This window comes from Rhinoderma darwinii, chromosome 1 (assembly GCF_050947455.1).
Source record: "Rhinoderma darwinii isolate aRhiDar2 chromosome 1, aRhiDar2.hap1, whole genome shotgun sequence".
NCBI lineage: Eukaryota > Metazoa > Chordata > Amphibia > Anura > Rhinodermatidae > Rhinoderma > Rhinoderma darwinii.
This window is the reverse complement of record NC_134687.1, coordinates 542,048,558-542,061,309: the sequence shown is the minus strand read 5'-3', so window position 1 is coordinate 542,061,309 and position 12,752 is coordinate 542,048,558. Positions and strand designations below refer to the sequence as shown.

At 39.5% G+C, this 12,752-nt stretch overlaps 1 protein-coding gene across 1 annotated transcript in view; it reads right to left on the bottom strand.

The window, feature by feature from the left end:
- Positions 1 to 3,095: 3,095 nt before the first annotated feature.
- Positions 3,096 to 12,752, bottom strand: part of TMEM161B (transmembrane protein 161B) — a 33,105-nt gene continuing 23,448 nt past the window's right edge. The window contains exons 7-13 of the mRNA XM_075837526.1: positions 12,379 to 12,530; positions 10,396 to 10,456; positions 8,715 to 8,855; positions 6,075 to 6,188; positions 4,912 to 5,086; positions 4,060 to 4,156; positions 3,096 to 3,915 (exon numbers count right to left, since the gene is read on the bottom strand). Of these exons, the coding sequence (XP_075693641.1) occupies positions 3,647 to 3,915; positions 4,060 to 4,156; positions 4,912 to 5,086; positions 6,075 to 6,188; positions 8,715 to 8,855; positions 10,396 to 10,456; positions 12,379 to 12,530 (1,009 nt within the window). The 3' untranslated portion in view covers positions 3,096 to 3,646. The remainder of the gene's footprint in view (positions 3,916 to 4,059; positions 4,157 to 4,911; positions 5,087 to 6,074; positions 6,189 to 8,714; positions 8,856 to 10,395; positions 10,457 to 12,378; positions 12,531 to 12,752) is intronic.

Here is a 12,752-nt window from a genome sequence, read left to right as displayed (position 1 = left end):
CTTTACTATCATCAGATGCCGATAAACATTCACGTCATGGAGTCGAAAAATGATCGGATTAGGCACAGGGGGTAATTACATGTGCAATTGCTCATCTTAAAAAATAAAAATAAAAGACCCAGCCCTAAATGTGACAATTACAGACTATATATTCCCTGTCATCGGTAAGAGGGTTGATAACATTAATAAAATACCTGTATCAGCCTCCCTGGGGTCACTGGAGGCTGTATAGGGTGAGAGATGATTGTAATAGGCTGTGATCTTTTTTTCCTGCTAAATCAAAAGATTAGAAAGGAAAAAGCAACACAGGTCCAGAGTTTATGGGATGGTGACACGCTGTCAAATCTAACAAGCCCAATCCAGAACTAGCAGCAAGGTGGTGAAGTTTATTGTCAATGCATCAGCATAGCAAAAGCAACGTTTTCGACCCGTGTTATAGGACGGGTCTGTAGAAAGACCCTTTATATAACATGGGTCGAAATGTTCGATGCATTGACCATAAACTTCACCTTTTTGCTGCTACTTCTGGAGAGGTGTGCTGCTTTCCATACTTTTCATTTTTTGGCTTTTTTTCCTGCTGTCACTTGCAGCTTTCCCCTTGCGGTCTCAATACCCTCAGCCACAATAACCGGTAACAACGGGAGCGAGCTATCTGGTGTAGGATTGACATATAAGGGGTAGGATGTAACAAAAGACGAAGAAACCAATTTACACGACACTTTGTCCAGAATGCTGGTACCAGTGAATATTCACTCAGCAGTCATTGCAAAAATATGCTAAATGGAAATAGTACTGAAAATTAGGCTAAACAAATACAAATAGATTTGGGGTCCATAGACTTTATACCTAAAAACACATAAAACCAGAGGTATACTTTAATGGTCCCCATACACGAGGACTATTTTAATGTACTAGCTAATTTAACCCAAATTAAAGATTTTTTATATGCACCAGTCAAAATAACCATTTAATGCAAAGAATTGTTACATTTGTGGGCAACATGCATGCAGACACGTTTTCATTAGTATTGCAGTTCATAAAGACTCGCGTATTTGTATGCCTTCTTTCCATTCAAAGGCATTTACCATAAGGATTCTTAAACCTATTTCCTCCCCATTAAAATCATGCCAAAATAAATCAGAATTTTATGTGAAATCTAGAATCTATCTAAAATCAATAAAAAGTATTCTCCCTTATAAGCTCTTGATATGTGACCCTTGCAGCCAGTTATCACATGATATTTTCTTATTCTTGTACGAGAACTGGACAACAAATTGTCGATGTCTATGCACTCGGACACGGATACTTTCCAATGAGTGCTGCCAGACAGTGCCATCTTTCCCAACCAAGATTCCACGGTACTCTGGAGCTTCACAAGACCACAACTGGTGTTCCGCGGTGATCAGGACCAGCTGTCTGGACCCTGCCGTCATAGATTACTTGGAGGAGGGCAGTGTCTCTTCCAATGCATCTAGGACAGCAGGTCTGCCAACGTCAGTGACAAAACTAACAGCGCCCTGGCCAGCAACAGGACATTGTATGCGGCAATGCCTGGAAAAGAAGCGGACCGGGATGGCCTGGTGTTTGAATGAATTTAGGGATCCGGTCTGGGGTTCAAATAAATTGAGGCGTCAGGTCTGGGGTCTGAATTAATTTAGGGCTCTACTGTATTTATTATTCTGCTTACACGTTACTAAGTTCTCGCGATTTACTTGCTTTTAGCCTTTTTTTTTTCAGGGATTCCCAAATGCTAAAAAATTGGAATCAGTAATGAAGTGACACCCTTATTGACAAGGGGAATTCTAACCGTAATCAATTTGTTCATACAATTCCAGGAGGAATAACAGGAACGACCCAATTTAGAGTTCTAATAAAACGTTACAGCATTGTTATTTCATACGATTATTTACTAAACAGACATGTCAGGAGAGCGGACAGGTCCTCTTTAAATACTACTAAAATACACAGGTAATTCTAAATTTCAACAGCTTTCCTTCAGACAATGGCCTTTATTCTGCTGACATTCCTGCAGGCAACCAGGGGAATTTAAAATATAATTTATAAAATATAGTATTATGTTCCCACAACCGAAGGGAGTATTTGAGAATAACGTAACAATACGTTGTAAAGTTGCTATGTAATGATTTCTCAAATTTATATTACCCCCAAAGTTAGCTGGGCTAGTCCGAAAGTAAGACCGCAAAGTAAATTTGAGGAAAAGTCTATTCAATCTAGAACTTACAAAATTATATAAAAGATTCTAATTTAAAGATTGCATATAAATTTGTTTGATCTAATATATATATATTTTCACAGGTTTACAGGGGTGTTTAAACAATATTTTGAATTAAACTCCTTATAAACAAAGCGAACAACAAATAAAAATGTTGGATAACACAAATGTTGTACACCTCTTCTGCAAACAGGTTTCATTACGTTAAAAACAAAAAACATGTTATATATAATATACATCCGACGCCACAATCTTTCTTTTATGTGTGATTTCGGAGTGATGTTTAGATTAAGCTTCAGTAAAAATACTTTTTAAACTTTGCAAGTATAAGGGCCTGTTGACATCAGCGTCGGGTTCCGTTTGGGGTCTCCGTTCATCATTCAGTCAGAGGAACAGATGAGTTGAAAACCGAACGGAAACTATAGCTTCTGCTTGCATTACCATTCATTTCAATGGTAATACTTTGGTTGCTGTTAGTTTCCGTTCTGCAAAGTTTCCATTTCTTTCACACAAAACAGCGTGGTCGACTATGCTATAGTTTCCATTTAAAAAAAAGGAAGGTTTACGTAACGGAAACCAACTGCAACGGAAGCTATAGTTTCAGTTCATTTGTTCCTTTGACAGAATAGTTGAACGGAAACCCCAAACAGAACCCGTCGGTGGTGTGAACAGGCCCTAACTCATGACCCCCTCACCCATATACATATACACAGTCCTGTGTCTGTCAGTACTAGCACCAACACTTGTTAAGTGTTTATGTGGTCAACGATTGAAGAACTCTTGTATATAACAGGATTATATTTTGTTACCTGCCCTCAAGCACACCTGCCTGTCAGGCATAGAAAAGTCATCAGATACTACATAGTTCACATACATTTACTGTAATATACAGTAGCAATACATTCTGTCCTGCTGGAACTTGTGTCACTAAAAATGGACAGACCCAGCAGAAATAAATTAGTCATCTTCAAGCCTCAACTTTCTTTGTATGGCTCAGATCTCTACAGAAAGATGTGGGAAATCGACAGATACTCCGTTGAGATGCCATCCATGGTTGTGTAAAAAAAAAAAATTAAAAAAAATCCACTAAGAACAATGTGAGTGCAACACCAACTAATCAAAGATGATGAGGTTATCTTATATATCAGTCCAACTTCCAAAAATTCTATATATATAATTTTTTTTTAACTTACTTTTTAATTCTAGGTATGTGGATCAGCAGTTAAGTCTTCTTCGTCCTCTGAGGTATTGAAGATTAAGCTCACAACAGTGATTTGATACAATATTTACCCTGAGAATACAGAGGAAACATTGATACAAGACATAATGCTGACAATATATATGTGCTCTTTCTTGCCAGTGCAGCTTCTTGTCTTTTACTTGGTCCTTTTAGCATAAAAGCTATCGAGTTGATCATGCCACTATTAAATACTGATGATAAAACAAACCAAAAAGGCTTGTAGAGAAAAGGCAAGCTGCTATCCACCAGGTAAGAAAGGATAAGAGTCCCCGGAAGAGAAGAGGAGTGAAAATGTTCTTTAACCCCCCGAGTGCCATTGTAATTTGGGTTACGGTTGCCTTCATTTTTTCTTCTGGACATGGCAATTCAGAGAAAGCTGGGCTAGATCCTTGAACGGCTTCTAGCGGAGAATTTGATTCATAAATGCCCCAAGAATGATTACCTACAAAATAAATGTAAAAAAAAGGAGAAAACATTTTAACACTATACAAAAAAAAAAAGAAAAAAAAAAGAGCTTTTTATACATTAGTATGCGCATGGTAGATCTACTGCTGAGGAAGCATTCAAATGCCATATTCATGCCTACCTAATGTCTTCAGAAGCAGGGTTGTGTGCAGGAGCATCACCATAGGTGCCACATACTGAAGTGCAACAACACAAAGGTAATAAAACACTCGAGCCACCTAAAAACAAGACAGAATCCATCAGTAGTTCAGCGTGCCGCCGTATGAGCAATACAAAATACTTTCCAGGCAACTAAAGCAGTCACCTCGGAAAAGGTATTAATAAGGTTACAAGACATTCTTATTAAAAGCCAGCTATGGCACTCATACAAACTGTATCATCATTTAGCAAGAGACCAACACAAAAGCTTTTTGCAACAAGCACTGTCAAACATACGGTCAGGCCATACACAAACCGAGCCAATGGTCAGGAGTATTAAAAAAAACGGAAAAAAATAATGACTGCATCAAAAGCCTCAAATGCTCCACCCCTCGGACTGTTAGGCTGGAGAGTTGCAGACTGTAATGGCTATAATGGATATATTAGATATGGCTGTGTAGTCTCCTTCTGAGAGAACCCAAATGTCCAAAAATTAGACCCCCATTTTAATATGAACAGTTTTGGTGATAAACTTTGTGTATTGGAATAATCTTGTGTCTGCTGGATAGGGGTAAAAGATAGGGTCCTAACAATAGTAAGAACTATGGAGTCGAGGGGAGGGGGTGTTAACCAATGGCTTAAAAAAGCTAAATTAACCGTTTTGCCCAGTTTTATCATCCGGAAAACTTTCCTACAAAGATCAGTTTATTAAATCAAATCTTATTAGGCGAACAAATGTCTGTCAATTCTAAAAAAATAATTTCTGAACCAATAATGTCCTGCATAATAGGACAATAGAAAAACAGCCGAGATGCATCAGTCCAAGTACATTTACCATTTTCTGTAGCTCCATAGTGCTTATCCTCCCAGCTTCTTTCTTCATTTGATCCACACATTTCTGAGCCAAATTTAAGTATGCTTGTAGATGGTACCTCATCATGATTAACCTTAAACCACACAGGAGAAGGATGACCCAAAGTCGCACTGTATCAAAGGCATCCTCAGTCATTCTGCAATCATTGAAAAAATATCCCAAATTAAAGGGGAACACTATTACATTCAACCTTTCTACTGCCTAGATTTGTGGTTACATAATTATTTAAGAAATTAAAAAGGATAAATAAATTCGCACCTCAATTTAATGTTATGGCACCTTTTAGAGCAGTTCATTCCTCCACTGTATTTAAAGAGGCAAACTGATTATTATTATTTCCAGGATAAACACAGTAGTATGGTTAGGAAACAGGCAGGATGGAAGTGGGTCAAGTGCACATGTGGGGAGGTATGATTTAGAGTAGGGTGGAAAGCTTTCCATCAGTTATAGGTCATGGGGGCAGAGCGCTGAGCAGTTGTGGAGAGGGGTTGCGGGGAGTGTAGATTGAAGCTTTATCTAAAGTTATCAATCTTGTAGATGATAGACTTTGATTCGATACCCTATGCTAGGAATGTCTAAAAGGTGGGATCTTCACCTATTGTGAGAACAGGGGTCCAGTGTCCCCTGTTGCGTAGAGATGTAACGGGAAGAAAAATAAAAATAGGCGATTTGTTGTGTGGCACTTCCCATTATAGTCTATAGGGGAGTTACAAAAACAGGCATGGTGACAATATGGTGAAGTGGACATTTTTTCCCCAAACATTTTCTCTCTAATATCTCCCACTACATCTGGTTTTGCAAGGAATTGCTCCTTGATAATGTTTTATATAGTCATGTAGGGTAACTATACATATTCTTCTTCTTCTTCACCTCATCATACCGAGAGAAACCGTAGCAAAGAATCAAACTGAGTGCAGAGCCCTGTAGTGTTTGTTGACCTTGCTCATAAGGCTGCTCTGGACATGGGATACATTCACAGGAAGCAATGTACATTGCCAGTCCAATCCAATAGACCAGAGTCCATGTTTCCAAAAGGCACCAATGGCCTTATTAAAATATTAGGAAAGATTGTCTACTAGGCAGTGCACGGTCTAAACTATATTCAGAAAAGAGAATACACTTACAGAGGCATACTATCCTTGCCCAGTGGCGGATTCAGAATATAATCCTTGGTTATGGGTTTCACCCACAGCAGCACCATCAACAGAGGCGATAAAAAATTTATATGAAGCAAAAACCTGTAAATGAAGTAAACACCAAATTGTACCATTATGCTTCAGGAAATTACAGAGTTCATAATTCAATAACATAAAATATGTGTACATAGCAAAAAGAGGTAAACCTAGCCCAAACGTCCACATGAAACGTAAACAGTTCTCCAGAAAAAAAAACAAAAAAAAAAACAAAAAACTTAATTGCTAAAATGTATTAGTTGAAGAGACACAACTGCATTTGAACTCGTGGAATACCTATTCTATTCTGGTTACCAATGTGTGGAGTGCACCGGTTGCGTATTTTGCGGAGGAAAATACACAGGAAACCGCAAGAAACGTGCAGCAAGAACCTAAAGGTGCGTTTTTTTTAATAGTTCTTTCGGTGCGGTTTTTACGTTTTGCTGCGTAAATCACAGCGTTTCCATGCTGAGGGTTTTGCTGTGTATTTCCCCAGAACTATAGATAGATAGAATTCGCAAGTGGAATTGTGGGATAAATTGACATGCCGGAGTTTCAAAAATACGCACCGCGGATCAATTTACATCTTGAAAAATACCGCAGCCTGGACATGAGATTCCCTGGAATCTCATTGCCTACGCTGATACTGTATTACGCTGCGATTTTGTCGGGCACAAATCCGCCCAGCAAAACCGCATGTAATACGCAACGTGTGCATTCAGCCTTACAACGTCCATGGTCCGAAACGTCAATAAAAATAGAAGTTAAAGGGATCTGCATCTGATACATTTATAGCATATCAACAGGATATACCATGACCATTTGATAGGAATCAGACAGGTAAAGAGGCTGGAAGTGGCTGTGGAATTACAGAAAGCCACGCATTTGCCAGGCTTTTCGTAATGTCCATAGACTTAGAATGGAGAGAGCTGTGCAATGAGCGGCCACTTCTTGTCTGTGGCTGGATGTGGCCAACTAGCTTGGTGCAAATTGAGGTCAGGGACCCCTTTCATCACAATAGGTGGGGGTGCCATAGACATCAGATGAGAGTAGGGATGCACGATGCATAGAAACTTCTAAACTGTTTCGATACTGTGCATCCCAAAAACGGTTTGATACCGTTATTTCATGTATTCATGCACGGCTTAGTATAGTAACACATGAATGTATGAGAGCTTGGCTGCGGCTGTGTAACACAGTCATTGCCGCTCCTTCTGAGTCCTGACAAGTGCGCGCTGTCAGGATAATGCGATGCGGCCAGCGTGGCACTAATGAGCGGCGGCACTGTAGGCAGAACATGGCGGACGCACTACAAAACACCCCCATGTTCTGTCCTCAGTGCCTGAACCACCGCTCATTAGTGCAGCGCCAGCCACATCTCCTCATGCTGACCGCTCGCGCACTTATGTCAGGAGCGGGGCAACAGCCGCAGCCCCGCTCTAGAACGACGGAGATCAGAGAAACCACTCATCTCCACCGTTATTTCCCTGAAGGCTGCGATCAAAGCTGACTGCAGCATTTAGAGGTAAATGAGAAAGGGGGGATGCCCTTTGGATCGCGTCACAGGGAATTCCTGTGACGCGATCGAGGACCATACCATATATGGGCAGACAGCCCAGGGTCCATTGAAGGACCCCAGGGCTGTCTTACCATATTTCCTGTTAGGGCATACTTAGGTATGTCCTAACAACTGCCTGTGTACTATCCGTACACAGGCTAATGTACTGGCATATATCTGATATATGCCAGTAAATTAAAGTTTAAAAATAAAGTAAAAACATAGTAATATTAAATAAAATAAATACACCATTTTTTACAATAAAAATTTAAATAAGTCTCAATACATAAAACATGCACATATTCGGTATTGGCGCGGCCGTAATAACCTCCACAATTGTTTTGCGTCATTTATGTGGTGTACGCTGTAAAAACATAAAAATAAAAACTTTTCACTTATTAATGTAAGGCACGAGTTGTGATGAATTTAACCTCCATGTGCCTCACATTAATAGTAATTAACCCCATCATGTACCTTACACATTAACCCATTATGACTGAGAAACATGATGGGGTTAATTACTAATATACATCAGAAAATGGAACAACTTTTTTTTTTATTACTGTTGGCAAAGTATAGTTTTGGTATCGAAATCGCAATACTACTCGAAGTATCGGTATCGAAGTCCAAATTCTGGTATCGTTACATCCCTAGTTGGGAGCACCCCTTTAAAAGGGAAAACGTTGAAGACAAGATCTGGAAGAACAAGACAAATCTCTGATTTGATTTTGAGAGCCGCTTGAAGACATGTCAGGTATGCATGGCAAAACATTTAGCGGCAATGGAAGTAGTGGTGCCGCTAGTGGTAGTATGCCACACAACACAGAGAAGCCAGAGGTCTAAAGAAACAAAGATTGAACTATTTGGCTACAATCAAGTGTATATACAAAATAAAAAAGGGATGAATCTTTAGTTGATTCTACGAAATATTATCAAGTTCTGGAACCCAATGTAATGGAGAATAGAAGACAATGATCCAACATTGGAAAACTCAGATTCTCTGACTGATTGAGAAGCCCGGCTATCTTCCTTACTGTGTCAGCGGTTCTCTTGTTTGATTGAGGGCATCAAGGTGCATCTGAGCCAAACGCAGGCCCGGGAATGTTAGGAAGGCTCCAATGAGAGAACACAGGACCGCCAGGAATAATTTAAATGTAAGCTTGGACATGGGACCTCTGCGTGAGGAAAAGAAAAAAACAAATATATGAATTAATTAAGCAAATATAACATTAATTAACGTTTGCTGGCATACAACTTATTACCAAACTCTATGGAAGAGAAAACAGATTGGCATTTTAAAGGGGTTCTCTAGGACTAACATTGATGGCCTATCCTTAAGACGTGGTTGGCCTGTTGAGTCTGCCAAGGGAGGGCAGTGTGATTATCATTACCTCAATATTCTCTTAAAGAGTTTATAAATATAGAGCAAGAGTAGCGGCCTGGAAGTTTGTGTACCCCCTGTGGAGAGCCTGTGTGGAACAGTCCATGTCATATCATACAGCAAGTTCTGGTGCCTTTAGGAGTGCCTCAGACTTCTCCCCATGGACTCACAAATTGTACTTTAATCACTGGAATCATGGATTATTTTAATAAGAGTTTGTAAATGAGAACATTTCGTGTCTTCACTAAAAGCAACAACGATTTTGATCTATATAAATAAAAACAAATTCCCACCACAGAAAAGTCATCTAACTATTTAAAATGTTTCATCTGTCAAAAATGTTTAGTCACGATTGTACAGGAGTTTTTTTTTTTTTGTCCCAGGCAAAGGACTAAACAACCATTTTAACCCCTTCCCCTGCTTGAATTCTGGGCCCTAATGACCAAGCCATTTTCAAAATGTTTCAATTGTCACATTCGAAGAGCTATAACTTTTTTATTTTTGCGTCGACATAGCGGTTTAAGGTCTTGTATTTTGTGTCACGTCTTGTAGTTTTTATTGGTACCATTTTGGAGAAGATGCGACTTTTTGATCACTTTTTATCACATTTTTTTTAAAGTCAGGATTAACAGAAAACAGCAATTCTTCCATAGTTTTTTTATTTTATTTTTTACGGCGTTCACCGTGCGGGTTAAATAATGTAATCGATTTATAGTGAGGGTCGTTACGGACGCGGCAATACCAAATATGTGCAACTTTTATACTAGTCCCACTAGGGGACTTCACTATGCGATCCTCATTATAATACACTGCAATACTTTTGTATTGCAGTGTATTATTGCCTGTCCGTTTAAAACGTACAGGCATCTGCTAGGTCATGCCTGCGGCATGATCTAGCAGGCATTCATTACAGGCAGACCTGGGGGCCTTTATTAGACCCCCGGCTGCCATCGGAGACACAGACACTTGGCGATCGTGTGGCCGGGTGTCGGTGGGATGAGAGGGCGCTCCCTCCCTCTCTCCAAAACCACTCAGATGCGGTGCACGCTATTGAGCACCGCATCTGAGGGGTTAAACGGGTGAGATCGATACTAATATCGATCTCACACGGCAGAGCAGGGACGCCCTCAGCTGCCTCTGGCAGCTGAGAGCAGGGAGATTTTACAGCTCCCTGCTCGGTTTACTTTATTCTAATGCAGCGCCGTGGAATAGCGGCGCTGTAGAATAAAGCCCATTAATGACCGCCGTGAAAAGGCTCATCGGCGGTCATTAAGGGGTTAAATAAAAGGATACTGCTGGGGAGTATAAATAATTTCAATACTGGAAATACTTACTGAGACTCCAAGCCTTGTTTTTGAAGAAATTTTACAGCACTTTCAGAAAAATTTGTGAAACCTACAAGCAAAAAACATTTCAGAAAATCTGATCTTAAAACCTGACATTTTACAAGTTGAGATTGAGACCAGGTTTTGACTTATGTAGCGGTCATAAACAAAGAAATGTATGTCTACTGTCTAATTCCTATCAATGCTCTAAAGCTAAGTGGCGCTCACACCATAGAGTTGGGGGGGGGGGGGCAGTCTGGCAAGCGATCGTTTGGTCAACAGTCACCCCATGTTTATGCCCTGTAGAGCAATTATTTTGTTAGTAAGGCTCAGTTTACACTGGTTTCATGACTTCTGTTTTTACAGGATCCATAACATTATGGCGAATCCATTACAATCAGACATGATCGTTTTAAAGGATCCTTTATGATCAGATATGGATTTATAATGGGTCTGTCAGGTTTCCACTTTTTCGCTGGATGAAATACTGCAGTATGCTCTGATATTTGAAACTTAAAAAAAACAAAAAAACAGCAGAAACCTGACAGAAAAGAACTATCGCAAATGTGAACAGAGCCTTAGTGAAGGAAATTTATTGGTGACGCTATGTTACAGGCACAGCTAAACCAGCTGTGTAGTGTGAGGATACCTGCAAACAACTAGTATTTTATCCGAGGAATAAGGCCGGGTTCACACATCTATTTATTGCCGAATTTCAGTTGCGGAATCCACAAAAAGTCAATACTATGTATGTAAGTGAATGGGGTTTCACTTAGGCCTTGGTCCCACAGTGCAGATTTGGCATGCATTTAAAGATGCTCTGTCACCAGATTATAAGTGCCCTATCTCCTACATAATCTGATCTGCGTTGTAATGTAGATAACAACAGTGTTTTTTATTTTGAAAAACGATTATTTTTGAGCAAGTTATGAGCAATTTTAGATTTATGCTAATGACTTTCTCAATAGACAACTGGGCGTGTTTTTAATTTTTACCAACTTGGCGTTGTACAGAGAAGTGTGTGACGCTGACCAATCAGTGTTATACACTTCTCATTGTTCCAGCCCAGCATGATTGTGCAGTGAAAGAAGCTGGGCTGTAACAATGAGAAGTGTATGACGCTGATTGGTCACTGATTGGTCAGCGTCATACGCTCCTCTGTACAACGCCCACTTGGTAAAAAGTAAAAACACACGCCCAGTTGTCTATTGAGAATGTCATTAGTATAAATCTAAAATGGTTTATAACTTGCTCAAAAATGATAGTTTTTCAAAATAAAAACCACTGTTCTCTACATTACAGCGCCGATCACATTATGTAGGAGACAGGGCACTTCTAATCTGGTGACAGAGCCTCTAAGCCAAAGCCAGAATTGGATCTAGGAGAATAGACACTTTAAGGCGTTCCTTTATATATGTTTTGTGTTTAGGCTCCGTTCCTGTTTTTGGCTTAAAGATACATGCAAAAATTAGCACTGTGTAAATAACACCTAACAGCATAAAAAAAAATACAAAATCTGCAGCGGATTGTAGACATGCTGTGGATTTTCAAATCTGCAGCACGCCCTATTTGTGGTGGAATTGCCACAGATTTTCACTGCAATTGAGTGAAATCCAGATCAGTATCTCCACCAAAATCTACAACAAAATTAAGCTTAAGATTTTCATGTAAATTTGTTCACCAGTGTCATATTTACATGAGGTGTAAACCCGGGCCTAAGACATGGTCGTTATAAAGATATTGGGGTGACCTGCAATTAAAACGGAATTTTCGGGATTTAGGTAGTTTTATAGGCATTTCAAAATATTTAAGATTACTAAAAATAATCTTCACTACAATTTAGCACAAAAGAGGTGTAAATCTAGGATATCATTAATTGGCGACTGAGCTGGCAGTTTTATTAGAGATGTTAACAGGGCAGGAGGACTATCATATTAGTGTTTTGTTTTTTTGCAAAATGCAATGTTGTTTGTATAAATGGTAATCTCTCACCAGTCTCTAGTCCGAACTCCAAGTAGTTTTCTGTCACAATAAGAATCGCCATGGCTTTGACAAAGAAAAAAAATCCAAACGTAACACAGACAGATCTCTCACCACCATCTTCAACTTTAAAGTAATGGGTTGTCAGAGAGAACAGCACTTTGCTGGAGATGGACAGTCAAGGAAAGCTAGGACGTTATATTGCTGCTTTATACTTCGCGGTCACCATATAGGTACGGATTTGTTGAGGCGGCATCCAATCCTTTTAAAACTTCTGCCAAATTTCTAAGTCACATCAAAATGTATCTTTGTAAACATGACAGGAGATCTGTGCTGCCCGCAGTGCACATGTGAAGTCACAAAGCACAGTAACATGGGAATATATA